Below are 20,104 nucleotides of genomic sequence, written 5' to 3' on the forward strand. Positions count from 1 at the left end.
TCTTGTCATATTTAGCGATTTTCTTAATGGTTACATATAGAATTAATATATTGCTAAAGAAAAAGCAACGTAGATAATACTCACCAAGTTTTGCAAATAAAGACTTAATTAGCAACATTACCAGATAAACTGCAGAAAGGTATTTTACCGGCAGTGATATAACAGTTGGTAGCTGGGGCCTGTACTTGGATTTACGGGTACTGGTAAGAGGCAGGTTTATACGTAGGTTTAACGCATGCGTGTGATTGAAATATTCCAGGACTTGTGTATTTGTGTTCCCATCACATCAGTTCAGCGTTCAGTTCTGTTCGAGACTACCTGACCAACTCAACAACGATCTGCAGTAGTGGAATCTGATCGGTATAATAGTTAGCACTGTAGACCAATACAAATAAAATACTTATTAGAAATACCGGTTTCACCGATATCGTCTATTATTGTGGTGGTGTTTATCGTTGAATGATCCTTAGCAATATTTCGAGTGACCAGGTGCGCAGCTCATTTATAAATCTTCATTTCCGAAATTAGATTGAAGGAGCAGTATGCTGATTTGTCAACGAACTGTTTAGCTATACTTGTAAGAAAACCCCTGGTCCAGCTTACCAACGAAATATCCCATAACTTTCTGATCTCGGCAGAAGTGAGTTTGTAAACAAAGAATGGCTGCGGAACCTCGTGTGACCGGGAACGCAAAGCCTTTAGTGCCATTATTTACCAAAGCTTCGGACTGCGTTTACACAAGCTGTTATTGGTAAGTGGAACGATTGAAAAATCCAGTCGAAATTAGTGTTTGCGCCGTGTTGAGAAGTTGGGCTGAATAAACGTGCCGTATTGCGGTATGTCCCAGTTTGGATCGATACACTGTAGTAGGAGGGGGAGGGGTCTTTAATGGCGAAACGACAGTGTGACAGTGCGCAGCCATGTTGTTTTCCAGCGCGTATCAGCCAATCATCGACCCTCACTACACAATTTCGAGTGCTCCCGCGTTTTTCTCGCGGTTCTCATTGGCCCCCGCTTGATTTCCTCGAATTTCCACAACACAGCGGGAATATATGAGTCGTTTCATTATTGAAATTAATAATGCATGCCGTAGATAACTCGACACGCTACTATATTTCTCTATTTTACCCCTTTCTGCTCCCTTAATTCTCTCGAATCGACGTAAAATCCAACGGAAATAATCATCGAATCGAATGTAACAAAAGCGTATATCCGTTTTAGCGAGGAAAACGTATGGAAATTATGCCAGGAAGTAGCGACGAAGCACGGATCGGAACTGCAGCATTGCCACGTTGTTTTCATAAGCAATCCGGCTAGAAGCGTACCATTGTGGAGACAAAGAGCTGGCAAGGACGAGGATAAAGTTGTCATTTGGGTTAGTAATTTCTCTAAAAACTCGCCGAATTATGATGTTACACAAGACCTGAATAAATAATGGAAAAACGTTCCAATGCGTATCATATTTTAAGAGAACGTCTCCAACTGTGCTTGTACTAGTAAACAAAAGAATAAATATGGAAAGTACGAAGGTGGAATAATATTCAAGGCATAATTTAGAAACGCGTAATGAATAATTTTAGGATTACCATGCAATTTTAATATACGCACCAGACGAGAGGGCCGTTGTTTACGACCTGGACAGTGCTCTACCATTCCCAACACACTTCTGGAAATACGCCACTGAAACATTTCGATCGGACGATGCTCTGGAGGAAGTATTGCACAGAAGATTCAGATTGATACCAGCTAGCCAGTATTTACAACATTTTGCATCCAATCGGCAGCACATGAAGCGCGAGGATGGGACTTGGATAAAAAGACCACCGGATTATGCACCAATATCCACTCCCAGTAAGTTTACGGCTCTCTTGTTGACGTTTTAAATAGCGTACGGAGAATTGAAGAGCATTGAAGCAAAACAATTAAAACCATTTTTATGAAAACTTGTGTCAGTAACGATTAATGGTTCTTTTCTGAATGTACGTCGATTCAACAAAGGAATTTTTAGCAAAACTAATTAAAATTTTACAAAATGATCCAAGTAGTCGTTCAAAGGAGAACAATAGGTCTTCTGATATTAAGATCCTTGTAATTAATGATTTTTCACAGCCTGTACACGTCACTCTCGCTTTATAATGTTATCTGCTAATGTGTTTCAGCGTGCAAGGACAATCTGGACTCTTTCATCAATATGGAAGCAGGAACTGGATTAGGAGTGGTCATGAGCTTGAAACAACTAATCAACAGATTTTATAGGCCAAATGTCAATACACCAGCTCCACCGGCGCCACAGCCCCAAGCAACGCCCACTTAAACAAACGCTTATGCGTGAGTCTTGCATACTCGTTTGCTTTGATCCAGGATCTCCAAATGAATTGTATGGCCTAATCCTAGGGAATTGTTGAATCCTGCATGAACCTTCGAGGGATTAAAGCATTCAGTCGCTATTTTCTTTCATCGATCCGTCTTGTAAATTGCTCTCTTTAATTGCTCATATTCAACACGCTCTCTGTATTCCTTGTAATAATATTTATAATCTGGAATCGATGAGTTTTTTCCATTAATCTTATCGCATTCATTAGTAACGCTGCACCGATCGAATTTAATAACTTGCAAAGTTTACCAATTATTTATAACTCGTGCTATTTGTCGCTGTTATCAATTAAATGATCAGTGATGCACACACATGTGGAATAGAATTTTTTAAACAATCGGTTCCAGAATCTGCTTGACTTACAATTGTAATCAAAAACAATAAGTAATGTATTTGTTGTAAAAAGAGGGAAAGGGTGAAAGAGGATAAAAAAAAAGTCGATGGTTTCCCGTTGTCAACAGGACGTCGAGCGGTATACAATTTTCTGTATAACGTAATTTTAACATTTACGAAAGAATACAATTTTTGCTGTACTACTTTCCAAATATTCCTAAATAAGTGCTTGATCTTATCATATTTACTATGCTAAAGTGGGTTTCCCCTTTTCTTCTAAAATTCTCTTACTCAAGGACTATTGTCATTTTAAGCGGAACGTTGTATTTGAGCATGAGCTGAATAGGAAAGGAATGAGAATAGACTTAAGTCGCCTTTATAAGTGTTCTCGTATAGTTTAATCATAATGGGATTTATGTCACAGCTTGAACTCTATCAGCGTTATCATTATTACCATACGTGTAATTATTATGTCAAAGACTGATGTATTTACAAGAATTTCCCAAATTTAAGTATTCTCCACCGATAAGCTATTCGTTGCGTTTGCGGTGAAACGCGATTAATGCGCTTAATCATTACGATATAGGAGACAACATCTCGCTCTTCTTGCGGGATGGCGTAATTATTATATATACACTACATATTCTACTCATTACATTACGATTATTGTAATTCTTGTGATACTTTACACTTTCTACTTTGAATACTTATGCTGTACTGTCTACTGTTTGTAATGTGTGTGTATGTATTTACACACACCCGCGCACACGCACATAAAAAACACTTACATTTTTATCGCGCATAAGCACTCGCTCGTTGATACTCAAGGGACGCTCGCCATATTAGTTGTATCGTATATTACCGCTAATTAATCAAAGCCAGCGTGGTACCAATTTCATTATCAGTCTATTTCCTATACGATGATATCACACTGACTCGTGCGACCAATTGTCAACATCGAACATCTTTCATTGAGCCAACGAATGTTTCCTACGTTTCTTAAGTGGAGAAAAATGAAACTATCTCGTTAACAACGAAAATTTTCATCAATTTCTTTTAAGACTTGCAATAGTGATTGGCCAATAGGTAAAATGTACTTTTTTGTGTAGGCAGAAAAAATTGTCTATGATTGGAAGCAGAAGCGGATGACGAGGGAATTGTTGCCGATGGAAATTATGTAAGAAGGTCGTAACCCTTTTGTCGTTGCCTTAATTTTTGCATGATTTTCGAGTGTAGCGGACGTGCGTGTATGTGTGGTTGAGCGTTCCTATATCATCAAGCGTTTGCTGCTATTTGACCATCGCCAAAAAATGAATAATCGTTGGTGAAAATTAACACGAATGTATAAGTCATTCTTCGAGAATAATTGTTAACTGTTCGTCGGTTCGATCTATATAATCATTCTCATCGGTTGATCCACCGTTTGCCTTCCAATTTATTCCTTCTATCCCCTCTCTTTCTCTTACTCTAAATCTATCCTATCTCCTATCCACCTATCTACTTATCTATCTATCGTTATTGAAACTATTTGCAGCTTTTACAAAAGATTTGAGAGCTGCCCTGTGCTCCGGGACCGATATATCTATCTATCATCCAAACCAAAATTTTACAAAAATATAAATAAATATATATATACATATAAATATATTATATATATATATAAATATCAGAAAAGAATTATATTATACAAACACGTACATTCTTTACACGAGTATACAAGAATTTTGTGTACAAACACACACCCACATACTATATTATATATAATATTTATTATACCAATATTGACATATTACAATTTATTGTATCCGCTGCGATACACCGATATAAGAGCGTTTCGTCGGAAATGTTGAATTATATAATGTTTTATACTATATATATACGTATATATTATATTAAATTACGTTACGTTTCAATTACGTATTATAATAATATCTTTCGACGAAGTTTTCTCTTCATCAAGAAAATATTCAGGAATTGTTTGTCCCGTGTGTTGTGTGATGGGAGAACAAAAAGAAAAAAAAAACAACTACAATTTTGTCAATCTCTTTCGGGTCTCTAATAACGTATAATAATAAATGGACGCACTCCGTTTGTCCCAGCTTGAAACTTGACATCTTTTTCCATTTCAACCTTTAATTTATTTCTCTTTATCCAGCTATGTCCTTGCCCCGACGTTTCCTTGATAATATTAATAAAGCCTGCTAGATAAAAAAAAATATCCACTGTGTAATTTGAAAAAGATAAGAAACACTGTTTTACGTAACAGGAGAGGAAGATAAATAAGCAAAGACTTTTTTTAATAAATTTTTCATTATATTAAACTTAACAAAAATATATACTATATATATATATATAAATTTACTTAATAAAACTTACAAAATTATCAATATGCTTTAAGACTAATTTAAGTATTGTTTCTATCAAGGAGAGCCTTTCTGACTGGTCTGTGATAAATAGTTAGTTAAAATTTATAAAAATTAGTTAGTTACTTTTCTCTGGAGATAAAGACCTAACCGAAATCAACAAATCTAGAACCTGGTAACTCGTACGGGTAATCTATTAATAAAAGAGGCTTAACGTGTTGCCCTTGCTCGCCCGCTCGCTCTTTTCTCTTATAATTCTCCGTAGATTATTATATTTTAAGCAATTCGAGCTTTCTAAGAGCGTAAGTACTGTTAAGATGCAACGCCTTGATATAACGTTCCGAAGGTCATTCGTATCGCGGCGTGTACTATTATTATTTTTATCACAGTCCTAACAATTAAAACGAGTCACGTAAGCAGAGCGGTATAGTCTCGAGAGAGGAGTGTTTTTAAACCACTTTACCACCGTGGGGAATACGATAAGCCTGTTTACACAACCGCTCGAGAAACCAGCAGCGTTCTTCCATTCTCATACTGAATGCCCCAGAATTAGCGTGCACTCAATTTTGTAACACCCTGTACAAACCCCGCCCACTACAGGTGCTTTCAAAATTTTTGCATTTTTTCTACCCAACTCTTTTATTTCAACTTCTTTTGCCATTTAGACTACGTTTTTTGTCCTCGTAAGTCGAACGTTGCTTTTTGTTCGCTTCTGCAGTTCATTTATTATTCCTTCGCTCGGTTACAACACAATGCCTCAGGGCCGATTCTACGTCCTGTAGTACGGCCTGTAGGTTGACATTGGAATGTTATTCTTGGACAAGTGGTGCACATCGCCCTGGTCGTACTCCACGTCGTTGTATATTCCACTTTGATTCTGAAAACATTTCAAAATTAACGAACAATCTCCACCAATGAATAATTGGATTTCCAAGATCAGTAGAAATCTCGTCCTTTTCTGTTTCTAACGTCACCATTATTCTGGTGACACTTTACACAAAGATTTTTCTTGACATCGATTAATACTATACCTACCGCTAAAGAGGATCTGGACTTTGGCCTTGGAACGTGAAATCCGCTGGTCTGCGGAATTAAATCAGCTCTGTCCTTATCCTGGGGCTCGGAATCGGAGCTATCTGGATCTGGTTGGTGTCTTTGTCTGGGTCTTGGTGGTGCTTGCAACCTCGGCAATGGAACAGGTGGTAGCGTTCCGTGCATGCTGATTGGTGGATAGCCATACATAGCTGAGCTTGGTCGTGTTGGACCCATTGGCTCGGTCTGAAATTTCATCAAATTTTATTTCATATTTTTTTGGTCCACAGCTCCTCTTTGTACCAGAACCAGGATGATCAATGGAACCAATAAACTTACAGCGTACAAATTTGCAGTGGCTATGTGATCACCAAAATGGGCCCACATGTAAGGAGGCATGTTGCTAGGTGGTCCCTGCTTCACGGATGCTAATGTACCAACCGAACCTACGCGAGCCAAGGTCCCTGAGGAAAATTAATTTTACAACTTTAAACTTTTATTTTCCTTAAAAAATTAATATCCATCTTAAAATTTGTCAAAGTGATAATAAACAAGAAAAACGAAAACAATCAGTTTATACCTGGAAGTGTACCAGGAATTCCACCCTGTATGTATCCATAAACTGGCGAACCAACAGCTTTCTGCTCGCGTGACCACCTTCGGCTGTAAAAAATAGGAATTGTAAAAGTGACGAGTAGAAAAATATGGACTGTGTTGAGAAGGAGCATTAATTACCTCCACATGACGAGGCACGTGAGAGTCAAAACAATAATAATTAGAGCTGCCACCGAGGCTCCAATAGCGACTCCCAGGACCTCCCCGTCGATCTCGCAAGTGGTACCATAATAGTTACCAGCACACCTGTGCAGAAGCAATGGAGAACCGAGATTTGTTTTTGGTCTAATTAATTTTCTAGGAAAATTATAAGAATGGCACGTACGTGCAAGTCATTTGTTCTCCTTGATAGGAGCACGTGCCTCTGTTGTTACAGTAGGTCGAAGGGCAGGACAAGCACATCCTGCCGGACTGGTTTGGATCGTCCTTGTGCCTGTCCTTCAGCCCTGGATTGCACGTGCACGTGAAGCCTCCCCAATTGTTGCTGCAAACCGCCGAGGAATGACAGTCGTTCAACTCTGAAGAAGCGCACTCGTCCAGGTCTGGAAAGAATGGAACAATAGGGGATGAAATAACGCTATTGTTATTATTATTATTATTAAAGTTGCAATAGAACCCAGTCAAGGCTCTCGAGCTAGCTTTATTTTCAGTCTTGAAAAGGCTGCTGACGACCTAGGTGGATAGCGTTCGTCAATGAAGAGCTGTTTACCTTGCAGATTGGATATCGATCCTGGAGGACTGTCGACGTACAAAGCGCTATTTCCTATATTATTATTCCTACGGTGAATAACGCCCAGCAAATGCCTCTGCAGCTCGCCGGCTAAGCTCGGCCTTGCTGTTCTGGGCTCGTAGGTCAGCTTCAAGGTCGCGTTAACGAACACCCCGCCTTGACCTTGGCTGACGTCACCCTGATAAATGGCGTTCACAGATGAGCCCATGTACTCGTCGGAGAACGGGGTCATTGACATCGCTGATTCGATCTGATCATAAAAATATGTGACGTTGAAGTAACGAGAGAAATATCGATTTGGATGAAGATTGTTTGATAAACCCACCGCTCTGTTAGCTTCGTACGCGAGTGTTTGGTAGCTCTCGGAGTCCTTCTCCGACAATCCCCGATCCCATACGACTTTCCTGTCGTAAATTTTGTCCACCCTTATGGATACCACGATGCTGATGATCTCTGGAAGTTGAAGAAAATTTGTTAATAAATTTGGAGACCACTGAAGGAGCTGGTAATGTACAAAAGGGAACCAACTTTTGCAGGGGAGGGAATGTTGAAGCCTGGCATAGCCAGGTTTGCAGTGACAAGCGGAAACTCCTTGAACTGTGGCGCAAGCTTCGTGTTGGCTGGCATCGCAGGTGCTAGTGTCACCGACGATACAGGTGTCGATTCTGACTGGTGGCTGAGTGGGTCTTCTGTGGAAGGTTGGCCTTCTGATGGATCCGGTGGGCCTAGGACTCGCAGAAGTGGCCACTTCCGGTTGAGCACCAGCGAATCTGCAGACAAATGTATTTCTTTGATTTACTTTTCTCGATATCCTCCTTCTTCTTCATCTTCTTTAAATTGCTTACGCTGTACTAAGAATAGACGGTGGCTGAGTTCTCGTAGGTTGAGGTTGAGAACTACCGGAAGTGCTATCGGTATTATCAAACAGATTCAGATAAGTCCTTTTCCCGTCTATACTAACGAAACCTTGACCCTCCACAGCGGAAGTCAATATTACGTCCCCACTACCACCTCCATTCACAGGAACTCTCACGCTTTCTCCTGAAATTTGTCCTCGTTCAAATCGAGTAATTCATAATTGGTCGTTTCATTTGAGAAAATTCTGCTCACCGGAATTTCCACCAGGTCCTTGAATCGCAGAAACAGTGACGTCAAAGATGTCGCCAATTGGAGGGTGCCTGGGGGGTGCGTAAGGTCTCTGAGTAGCGAGACCTTGCGAGCCAGCGTAGTCCAAAGTGTCGTCCAGTACTATTCCAGGTCGAGGACGATACGGGTGACGCTCGACTGAAACTACTCTCACGCAAATCGTCTTTACACATTTGCATCTTTCTTCGATAAATAAAATTATAATATATAAAAATCGCGAATCTCGAACTAACCTGAATTTTTGGAATAAGTAGGAGGCGAGGAAACTGAAGTGTATTCAAAATTCTTCTCGATGCTGGAGGATATTTTCTGTTGCGAGACCGGAAGTCCCTCGGTGGGCGTAGCGGAAGTGGATATTTCGTAGTTTGCGGTGGTACTCGGTTCCAATATTATCGTCGAGGATTGAGAAGATGCAGGGACGCTACTGGGGATGGGTTCTTTTTGGAGAACACTCGAGGAGGTCGCTGTAGTCTCGATTCTAATATTTGTTGTCGTAGGTTCGATTACTTGCACCGAAGAACTCGTCTCTATATTCAAGGTCGTAGTAGGAAAGCTGTCGATAGTCTTGGTGACGTCCGACGATTTTGCGTCGTTCTTCTTCACGCTCGATTTCCATGCTTCGCCAGGTTTCCCACCTTTACTGACCTTGACCTCTGCATCCAGAGGGATGACCGGTTTTGGAGAGCTAAGGTAGCTGGTAACTCGGATCCCTAGCGTGCTCTCGTTGGGTATTCCAAGGATCAGAGTATCGTCTGATTTTATTTTGTCTCTGGATGGATTCTTCTGAGGCTTTCTGGTACCATCGTTGTTATTCTTATCAGTCGTGGAGTCTGCATTATTCCCGACGACGGATGGCGTTACTTCTTCACGACGGTCCTCCGAAGTCGAGTTGAATGCTTGTGTGGAGATTTCAGGTTTTCCACCAGGTTTTTCCGACTGTTCCTCACCTGATGGATTCTCTTTATTTTTATGGAAAATAGAGTCCAAGGCTGGCAGAGGCTTGTAAGGTGGAATCGGTCGAGCATTGCTTCCTAAAAATTTAGTATCTCAAGTGAGACCGGAAGTCCTTGGTACCAGCTTTCAAAAGAAAGAATTTTGAAGATATAATACCTGGCCGGTTCCAGTTCCAAGGACGATTACTCTGTGGCACGATCTGTTCAGGCAATGGAACTCCATTTAAGAACGGTCTTCCAGGTTTTTCTGGTGGTGCAGGCTTCTCGAAAGGGTAGGGATGCTCCGAGGGAGGTGGTGGGGGATTCAGACCAGGAGTGTAAAAATCTGGATCCAGTGGTGGAACGTCGGATATCCTTGGTGGTCCTCTGTTGTTGATTCTAAAAATTGTATAATTCCACTGAATGCTTGTTAAAAACCGAAGAATTCTATAATTCTTGTATAATTTCTTCTCTTCTCAGGAAAAGAAGACGAAGAAAGGTAAATATACCTAGTAGCTTGAACAGGTCTGTGAGGCCTGACTGTATTCGCAGCAACGTTGACGTTTCCATTGAGAAGTTTAACGATTCCCGTGATAATGTCCTGGATATCAGGATTGGCTTGACGCTGACCCGACGAGGACGTCTGTTGGCTTGGCGATTGCGAGGGTGGAGGTGCATGATCGCTATAGATCCTCGAGGTCTCTTGACGAGGCATCCTTGGCTGTTCCGTTTCCGGAAAACGCGGTCGGCTCGACGATCCAAGCTCCTCGAGCTGATGGGGCTCCGACAGGTGATCTTCTCCCTGCGGAGCCCCTTCCACTTCCCCCGAAGATCCTGTTATTGTAGTTGGTGTTATCCTGCAATAATTATTTTATTTACTCTAATATTTCTCCCTCAATGTCTTAAATTTGTCTAAATTCCATCTTATTTTACAATAATTACAGTTTCAGTATCCTGCAAATTTTTTCCTACTATTTTCTCTATATACAAATTGTCTCAGTCCTTGTGGAATTTTAAAACATCATTGCTCACCTGTAATATTCGCCAGGTTTGACTTCGATATTATTCCCATCGATTTGGTCCACGTGCTTCGAAGAGACAAGCTCGTCTATGGACCCACTGTCCCTGTGATCGTTCTTGAAGACAAATCTCGTCTCCTCTGTGACCGTATGATCAACACTCCTGGAACTTTCGATTTTGAAAGCCGGGAGAGTTTTGTGAAAGGTGTGCGACTCATCATGCTGCATCACGTCCGATGTCCTTTCAGGACCAGTGTAAAAGGTACTCGCGCTCAAAACCAAATCATCGGATGATGAGGACTTTAACGACGTTTTGTCGTTCTGTATCGCCATTGCCCCTAAAAAATAAAAGACAAAATGTTCGTCAGACCTTATCAACTCGTCACTCTTTAATAACCTTAAGCTACGACACTGTGATCGATGGACAATATAAATATAGCTACTCTAACCCAGAACTATATATAGCTGAGGATGAAGAAATAAAAATTGGAGTAAAAATAACCTCGGTGTATATGCTTTGAACATTATAGGATTCTAAGGATGTACTCAAGTTATTCTTAGTACATATATGTACTAAGGAGATTTGCTCTATTTTATTCCTTTTTCAGCAAGGACAATGAGTAACACAATTATCCGGGCAATGTACGTTTTATTGGTTGCGTTTCTTACTGTTTTGCTCTCCCTTCAGCACTATAGAAACTACAAGAATTTTACATACGTTGCGCCCAATTACCACGGTGCATCATCATTAACCAGAGATGCACTCTAAGATCTCGCAATTAGCGGCATTTAATGAGCGGAATGCTAATCAGTTTCTCTCCGCTAATGAAGTAACGCGTGATAAAACGATCATGGATAATGGTCCAACGCGAACAAAAATATCGGCAGGTTTTTCATTGCTCGAAAGGAAAAGTGTAGGAAATCTTTATACTATCGTGATCGACCGTGTTAATTAACCGGATGGTTCTCCAAGATTTTCACCGGATGTTCGGATCGATCCGCTACGACGATCCTCGTTTCACTGAAACGGGTCAATTATGGTCACGGGACAATCTGCTATTGTTCCCCGATCTCTGCTTCAATTTTTCTCTCTTGTTTTTTTTTTGTTTTCTTTATTGTATAATAATTTTGAAGGTTTTTAAGGGGAATGAACAGATCGAATCTATAGTGCATCGATCCGTAACGATTATACCCGTTTCAGTGAAACAAGTCAATTATATGATTATGGCAAATTTTAATTAATTTAATACTTTATTTATAGGTTTATAATAATATCAATAAAACGCATAGGCTATTGGTCCTTGAACTTTAGCCTTTGACCACTGCAAGCACAGAAACACGTCAATGTAAATGCAACATACGCGCTGCGCATACTGACATTATTTACGAGATTTTCAATTGTTACACGAATTATTACGAATATGAAAACTTTCATTTTTACTGTACACTGCATTTTAGTATTATATTGTAGTTTATAAAAATATTAAATTATTAACTACAAAAAGTTCGAATACACAGCACAAATGCACCATACGCACTATACGCACTGACGATATTCACGATTTTTTGAATTATGTCACTGTATTTTGAGAGATTATTTAATAATAAGTGGAGAAAAGTTCGAATTCACAGTAGAAAAACACCACACACGTTAGGCACCGACGATATTCACAATTTTTGAAGTTATTTCAGTGTATTTTGAGCGAACACTTGGTTCAAAAAATTGGGAGAAGCACGAATACACATCACAAGCACTGCAAACGGGTTAGGCACTGAGGTTTTTCACGATTTTTTGGGAGATTTTTGGATTTAGAACGGAGAGAAGCGCGAATCTCGTCGAAATCAATGGTGAAAAGCGTGGAAAGCGCAGCGGGGCTCGCGAAAAGTGAAAAAGTCCCGGTCGGCCCCTAGCAAATAAATGGATTCCACTAATAAAATCCTGGAAATTGTTTTTATTAACCTCTGTTTTAATATTTTTTGTGTTTTCTTGCATTATCAGCGACGATATTTTGTTATTATTTATAATAATTGTGTAAGGCTTTAAGAATAATGAACAAATAAGATTATTGATATATTGATACGAAAGGATAATTCTTGTTCCACTGAATAGTTAAATTATAGCCACAGGACATTCTACTGAATTTCTACTTTCATTTCTCCTTTTGTTTTTGCATTATTGATGACATTTTTTACCATAATATAATAATTCCTAGAAATAGCAATAAAAATGAATAGATCGGATTTATAGTAGATCGATCCATTAAGATGATTCACGTTTCAGTGAAACAGATCAATTACGATCAAAGGTCCTTTCGCATCTCGTCCCTCAATCTCTACTTTGATTTTTCTTATCCTTCTCCTCGACTGATAGAAATAATTTATTGTATTAATCATGAAGAATAAAATTGATCGAATGATCCAAGAGGGGCTGAAGCTCAGGATCCTTTGACGGTTAGCATCAGGGATGTGGCTGGGCTCGGTGAAACCAGTCGAAGTCTTAAGAATGTCATCAGCTCACGAGTACCGTTTTCCTCGCCATTGGTCACTGGCCATTTGCTCTCTTCGGTATTTTTTGCACGGCAGTACCGGCTCACCAGAGTCCGAGCGCCCGATGATGAATCGTCTTCTTTCAAGCCGAAGAAACGAGATCTCTTTCTTATTTTCCCTACGTGACAAGATAACTCGGAGCCACGAAGCTTTGCGATAACGTTGCGTAAGCAGGTCAGTGTATTGTAAACATGGAGAACAATGACGTTTGAAAAATCATACGATTCTCATTGTTAAAGCCTTGCAGCAACAATTAGCCGCGATTCGTTAACGTTAACAGCTAACAGTATCGCTGGGAAACTGTTTTAATAATATATTATAAAGTATAACTAGAGAGCATAACCTTTGACCTTCGTTCACGCGTACGTGTGAACGTGCCAATTTTTTTTTTACGATATTTTCTTAAGAAAATTTTAAGAAAGTGGTGAGGGACTCGATCAGTGGCTGAATATCGAGGTAACGGGTTAGGAAAAATGTTAAATTGATAAGTGGGTCGATATAGGGATAATTTGTGAAATTGTTTTATTTGGAACGAGAAAAATTATTTAATTGGTGTTTCGATACGCACAGCTCGTGCTTATTTTCGAAATGATAACGCAGTATTCGAGTGGAGCTATTGGGCTTTTACATCCGTCATTTTCGTATTTTGAGAAAATTACTAAGATTTTCCGACTAATAAATTATTTTTTAACGTAGAATTAGTATAGGTTTCGCTGTTAGAATTTTTTGTCACAAATAAATGATCATTACGTTTGGATCGGAAGCTGAATAAGAGCAATGGAGACTGAATATCCAGACGACACTCGACCGGAAGTCTGGATTCCATGGTCATGGACAGGAATTGCTACGTGTGTGGCTATGCAATTCACCTACATTCTCACGTCGATCTTCCATGCACCTTGTCCCACCCATAATGCAAACGGGTGGATCAGCCTCGGGCAAATACCTCGCGTACGATGAATTCCGTTGCTTTACGTAACTGTTATTCCCCATTGGCATCGTTGAAGAGAATAGTTTATCTTCTTCGGAGAAAACTCGAAGAGGGGGAAAGAAAATTGGAGAAAAAAATATAAGAGAACCTAGGGCCCACGAAGATAGATACGGCCCTGGATCCTTAAAATCTCTCTGCTCTAGATTCCTCGGTGCAACGTTACGCTTGGATTCGTTGGAATTAAAAAAATTTATCATCTTCGAGGAAGAAACTCCAAGGAAATAAAACAAATAAATATATAAGAACTTTGGGTCCTGTATGAACAAAGAGTACGGCCCTGAATCCTTAAAATCGCTTCGCTCCAGATTCGTCGGTGTAGCGCTGCGGTTGGATCCGGTGGAATTACGAAAATTACACGCTTTGTCTCTGCCAGGTGGAATTAGCGCTCGTATGGATATCATCGGTAAGGCGTAGCAGGTCCGTTCAAAAGCAGCGAGGTACAGTTACGTGCTTTGAGCATTTATCCATAAGGATTAAGGTATATAGATATATAAAAAATAAGAAGAAACAAAAATACAGAAAAATCAACGCTGTTCCTTTTAATTAACAAAGTAAAAGTGACTCCCCAGCCATGTCCAGTGTTTTTTGTCATTATTTCTGGCTGCATTGTGGAGTTTTAAGCAGAGTGTGAGGAGAGAATAATTATTTAAGGGGAAAGAGGGGGGAGGGGGGGGGCATTAGAATTAGCTTTATTTAGCGTGGCAAATTGTTACTACGCAATGAGAGATTTTTCAGGGATTGGCGTATCGAGAGAGGCTGTACCGTGGTGCGTGTAAAATAATATTTCCGACACGTTCAGACTATACATATACATATATATGTGCTATCTTGTACAGTTAATGACAACGATTGACTGGATAAGAGTGCGTGGAATGCGGGAGTCCGCAATAATTCGGTGAATTAGCGTGACCCAACGACACTAGGCAGATTTGTAACTGTGCTTTGAACGACCTTAAGCCGATGCGTAAGAAACGTTCCTGGACTTGTCCTTGCGAGTAACGAATGCGCTCGCACACGTTTTTTTCAAACGCTGACATTTAATGGAGTATTAAACAGAGCGAGAGGAGAATAAAAAAAAGAGAAAGAGGTATGGAGAGAATTAGAATTAGCCTGATTTACACTAACGAGATGTCAAGATTGAGATCTTTTTGGATTAACGACAACGATTGGTAGCATAAAATACGTTCCTGGAACGTTCCAACGTGTCAAATACCTTCCAGGAACGTTCCAGCGACGTCCTTCCAAAATGCAATATTTACCACGGCGTATAAACAAATATCTCGCGAGAATAATCAAAGAGAATGTTATTCCCTACTGAAACAAATATAAAAAATGTTGAGGTTGAGCCATAATAATAATCTGAATATAAAAATGTACAAGGAGGGCAGAGAGAAGCGTTGGAGAAAAGCGATGAATGAACCGCGTGGAGGGAAGATTACTAGGGAAATTGTAACTGCGCTTTGGACGACCTTAAGCCGATACGTAAGAAAGGTTGGAGGACCTGTCAGTGCAAGCCATAAACGCGCTCACACACGTTTCCTTTTACACGCCTGGCGCAAGTAAGCAACTCTCCCTCCATTCTTTCTCTCCAGGCGGTAACGGCAGACTTAACGGTTCTCCCCATTCCAGCCTAATATTTATTCTTTTCACTCGCGCGGCCTGCGCGACATTTCGTGATTCCTCCAGCTCTGCCTACCTGCCTAGCGACTCTCATTTGACGATTCCTCGTCAAATTAGCCTTCTCCGCGTTCTCCACATGCGAACTCAACTGACCGTGCCGCGGACCGACCGTCCCCAAGAATAAAATACCTCCGATTATACGCATTTTGCGAACACGAGCACCGATATCAGCCTCTTTCAACGACTTGCCGATTTTAACACTCGCACAACACGATCCGACGAGGAGCGATCGTTTTGTGGTACGTGCGACCGATCGCAGCCATTCACGCGTATACACACCGTGAGGAATCCCGTTGGAATCGTTGGAATCTTATTTCGCATTCATATAGGCGTGTCTGATTCTTCAAGGTTCATGGGTCAATGAAACTATATATATATATATGTCTGCAATTTAATATTATAGTATTTCTCTATATACTTTACTTGTTTCCGGGGTTTTTCTCTGTGTTATGTGTGTTTGTGTGGGTACGCGTCAACTGGTTTTTGCTCGATAATTTATAATAGTAAAAAAATTCAAGACGATCGATAGGCACCAATTGCGAAACGTTTCTGATCAGGTAGTGATTCATCTGGAATTTTTAGAGAAGCCTTTGCGCAATAGGCGTGGAGAGTATTCGCGATGGTCGCCACTGACGTCATCGCGACGGAGCAACGACACCACGACAACACATCCGGTACGCGATTTCGTCACTCGACTTTCGCCCAATCGCACTGCACACCGACCAATTTCACTCGATATAGTTTCTTTTACGCACATTCTACTCGCCACTTTTTTTACGCCCCTCTCTATATTCCTATCACGATCCTAAACTAATTTCTACATCTCTTTTCTTGGTTCACGATTATACGAAATGCGATTTTGTTTTGTTTTTCTTTTATCGCCGAGCTGATAAGAATTTTCGACAAAGTTATGGTTTTAGTTTTTTTTTATAATCTATCCATATGCTTTTCTCATTTTTTTTTTGTTTATGAGAATGGCGAGTTTTTACGTAGGCAGGATAATAGGGGGAGAGAGAGTTTTTAACGATTTGGTAAAAATGGAACACGGGCGATAACGTCTACGAGGATTTCTAGCCGCTGGAAAAATGCGGGCTGGCTGGCGTTAAATGCCGTGCACGAATTTCGTAAAAGTGCGCTTCGACGGTTTTTCTTTTTCTCTGGCTTGAAAATCTCGGGGAAACGGGCTAGAGACGCGCGAGACTGTCCCTCCCCGGCCCCTACCCTTCCTCAACCCCTTTCCTAACACTATTCGGCTTTCACCATTCCGGATAGTTTCACGCGCTTGAAACACACTTTTCCATGTAGCTTAAAATCTTGATTTTACTCGCAGAACTTTTATTTGCACCTTTAATGTATACAAACTTTGGAAAGCGATTGAATAATTGCTCTCCTTAGTTTGCTTCAAGAAATTTATTGATTAATCGAGAAAATTCTCTTTGAAAATTTATTTTCCATTTTTCGTGTGAATTTTCCCAGGACTATTGCAATTTTCCATGGAAAACCTCAAATTGCCATTTTAAAAAATATATCACTCAAAGTTATACAAATTGATTTATTAATGTAAATCTTTTGCTATGTAGAAAGCAATTTTATGGAAAATACATTACTTGTTTTTCCACAAAGTTTTCCTAAAATTATTGTGATCTGCCAAGAAAAATCTGATAGTGTAATTTAATGGAAAATATCTGCAGTTACATATACGAGAATCAGTCGATTCGCGAAAATAAATGGTTTACTGTCAAAAAGCTAATTAGTAGAAAATCAATCAACAGCTTTTCCAGCAAATTTTCCTCGGTGGCTATTAGAATTTTCCACTGGGAGTCCCGACGTGAAATCAAAGGAAGCTGCAGGTGATTGCACATGCACAGCTTTCACTCAATTGGAATTTTGCACGAATTTTATATCCGAGCAATTTTATATTCGTCGCACGCATCGATATGACTGCAAAACAATTGCTGGAAAGTTTGTTTTGTTTGGAAAATTAATATTCTATGATTACTTATCACTCCTTTGGATTTCCTTCACTGATTCTCATTTTTTATTTAATTTTATCATTTCTAAAAATAAAGTATCTATTTCTCTCATTTTCTATCAATTTTTTCTTCGACCGTTCCCTCGTTGCCCACGATCATAAAATTTTCGTCAGAGGTCGACATACCGGTTTAAATCGCCGAGACGCGGGTCTTAAATCCTTATTGGTTCCTTTCGCTCGATTCAAAGTATAATTTATTGGAAAATTCTACCATCCGTGTCACTTGAGAAATATTAATATTATAAAACCTTTCTTTATCATAATTAACTCATAGAATCTAAATTTTTAAATTCTTATAGGGGAGGATGTTCAGGAGACTTCCGGTCTATGGATATTCCATCGAAACTTACCCACGAGGAGGGTGAGCAGTGCGAAAATCTTCACTTCCGGCATGATTGTGAAAGAAACCTTGATATATCTAAAGATATGACGATGATGATCGAACGAAAGTCAAGTGTCTGCAAGGTGGAATCACTTATCAGGAGGTGGAAGGGGGTCCCTGGTCGCCATTTTGGATCACTAGAACGACCGCTGAGGAAACTGACGCCGTTCCGCCATTCTTTTTGCTTTTCTTCCCTCCTCTCTTCTCTCTTTCCCTCTTCTCTTTCAGCAGCTTCTCCTTCCTTCTTTTCCCTCCTCGGTCTCGCACTCTCGCGCACACCGATTGACCTACTTGCCGATACACGTCAGGCTTCTCGACCCGGTCGAATTCCTCGAACAACCCCCTAAAATTCACTTTTTATCCACTAAATCCTTCCCACTTCACTCCTATCTCACTATTACCCTAATCTTATTCCAAATCATCCTTCTCAAAACTCATCCCGATTTCTCCAGGAATCAGCAACCAGGAACCATCCAAGAGATTTCTTCCAGATGCACTTTTCACTCGAAGCATGCACGATTTTCTCTTTACATTTTTGTAACTGATGGAAGAAATTATAAGAAAATAGTTGAGGGGAGTGGGTGTAAAAGTGTGAAATAGATTTTGTAATTCAAGGAGAAGAAAATTGATATTTCTCTCTGGGTGCAAGGTTGGTTCTAGAAGAGTTGGAAGGCGCAATGCACTGCTTCGAAGCGAGCTTCACGGTCGTTCACACGGCACTGACCGATCCCGATCCTGTCCTGATGCCACTGCCACACTCCACGGACAGCTACAGCCACACATGCCACACCAGCTTGAGTCGGTGTGGATCGTGGAAGTACAGCCGTCGGTCGAGTCCTTCCAGTTCCAACACCTTGATGCCAGAATTGGATATTTTCTCCACCCCACTCCAACTCCAATTTCTTACATACGCATGAAAATAAAAGATTAATAATTTTGCGTTGAATACATATTCTTTATTTTTCATTTTCTTATTTAAAATATTTTTTTGCCCTTGTTATAATTTTCTTTTTCTTATATTACATGGAGAATAAGAGTTGGAGTGGGAATAAGAAAATCCCCGTTTCTGACAACCAGTGATCCAGGTTCTGTTCAAACTGGGACTTGGTGAAGGAGGGGGAAGAGAGGTTGTACGCGGTTTCTCCCACTTCTGCTATTTCTTCGACGTCATGGTATTCGGACACACCACCATAAGCCTTATGATGGTAGGTATTAAGGTAGACGTCGAGCCGGTATTGGTAGTAAACTACCTGCTATATTTTCAACCGTAACTTATCACCCTACCCTCCCATTACTAACATTGACTGTTTCAGTTTTTCTCACACCTGTTCTCCCTTCCTCCATTTTCCTTATCATCCATCACTCAAGACTTTTTCCCCTTTATCATCCCACCTTTCATTCTCTCATCGTCAACTTTTTGCCATAACCCACCGTTATACCTGCGCCTACCCCAAATTCCATCTTCGACCTTAAAAATAATCTTCTCATAACCCTCCAAAAATTTCCTCAAAGAATGTTTACGCTTTTTTCTATTTATGAGAAGGAAAAGAATGTGAATTCATGCGAATTAATTGAATATTCTTTATTTCTCCACTCTTCGACTCTGAATTTTTCTAAAAAACCTATAATTTTACCTTTTTCGTTTACTCCTGTAATTTTGATTTTTTCCGTTAACTTCAAATGCAAGTATGTATGACTTCTTTCCGTGTATGAATGAAAGTTGAATTTTTCTCAGTAAAATTCCTATTATGCAATCTTTGATGCTACGAAATTGCAGAAATATTTCGCGGAGACGCTTAATATTATTATGGAAATATCTCGTGTGGATCCTTCCGTTCCTGGGAAAGAATGGAATTTATGCCTCGAGCTTTATGATTGATGTTCTCAGAAAATTGATGGAAAACTTAAGTCGAGGCTACGAAGAAAAT

General features: G+C 40.0%; 2 protein-coding genes across 5 annotated transcripts; one reads left to right on the top strand and one right to left on the bottom strand.

Moving 5' to 3' along the window:
• Positions 1-66: 66 nt before the first annotated feature.
• tun (tungus) lies at positions 67-6,658 on the top strand. Of its 4 annotated transcripts, none has more exons than XM_066744933.1 (5): positions 67-751; positions 1,222-1,375; positions 1,581-1,851; positions 2,160-2,328; positions 6,393-6,658. In XM_066744933.1, exons 1-4 carry the CDS (start codon positions 660-662, stop codon positions 2,312-2,314), a joined length of 672 nt encoding a protein of 223 aa, XP_066601030.1. In that variant the 5' UTR covers positions 67-659; the 3' UTR covers positions 2,315-2,328; positions 6,393-6,658. The 4 variants fall into 4 exon arrangements, with proteins under 4 accessions (XP_066601030.1, XP_066601031.1, XP_066601032.1 ...); XM_066744934.1 differs by lacking the exon at positions 6,393-6,658 and having other exon boundaries at positions 67-489; positions 570-751; positions 2,160-4,813; XM_066744935.1 differs by lacking the exon at positions 6,393-6,658 and having other exon boundaries at positions 67-360; positions 529-751; positions 2,160-4,813.
• On the bottom strand, positions 4,938-18,789 carry pwn (pawn). Its single transcript, XM_066744928.1, has 16 exons — positions 18,145-18,789; positions 10,558-10,882; positions 10,035-10,382; positions 9,704-9,924; positions 8,827-9,624; positions 8,558-8,737; positions 8,293-8,488; positions 7,976-8,217; positions 7,773-7,900; positions 7,427-7,697; positions 7,043-7,259; positions 6,838-6,963; positions 6,683-6,765; positions 6,442-6,566; positions 6,106-6,348; positions 4,938-5,947 (listed from the first exon to the last, which is right to left on the bottom strand). The coding sequence occupies exons 1-16, from the start codon at positions 18,185-18,187 to the stop codon at positions 5,840-5,842; spliced, it is 3,654 nt and encodes a 1,217-aa protein (XP_066601025.1). The 5' UTR covers positions 18,188-18,789; the 3' UTR covers positions 4,938-5,839.
• Between the last annotated feature and the right edge of the window lie 1,315 nt (positions 18,790-20,104).

The sequence above is a fragment of the Prorops nasuta genome, unplaced genomic scaffold (genome assembly GCF_024137725.1).
Source record: "Prorops nasuta isolate Cenicafe-Biocafe unplaced genomic scaffold, Cenicafe_Pnas_1.2 PNAS00053, whole genome shotgun sequence".
Lineage (NCBI taxonomy): Eukaryota > Metazoa > Arthropoda > Insecta > Hymenoptera > Bethylidae > Prorops > Prorops nasuta.

Excerpts from the sequence above, each read along its gene's own strand:
- tun (XM_066744933.1), top strand. The coding sequence starts at position 660 with ATGGCTGCGGAACCTCGTGTGACCGGGAACGCAAAGCCTTTAGTGCCA. Across the intron at positions 1,376-1,580 it reads AGGATAAAGTTGTCATTTGG|GATTACCATGCAATTTTAAT; the intron begins GTTAGTAATTTC and ends GAATAATTTTAG. Across the intron at positions 1,852-2,159 it reads TGCACCAATATCCACTCCCA|CGTGCAAGGACAATCTGGAC; the intron begins GTAAGTTTACGG and ends AATGTGTTTCAG.
- pwn (XM_066744928.1), bottom strand. The coding sequence starts at position 18,187 with ATGCCGGAAGTGAAGATTTTCGCACTGCTCACCCTCCTCGTGG. Across the intron at positions 6,567-6,682 it reads AATTCCTGGTACACTTCCAG|GGACCTTGGCTCGCGTAGGT; the intron begins GTATAAACTGAT and ends AATTTTCCTCAG. Across the intron at positions 6,349-6,441 it reads CCACTGCAAATTTGTACGCT|ACCGAGCCAATGGGTCCAAC; the intron begins GTAAGTTTATTG and ends ATGAAATTTCAG.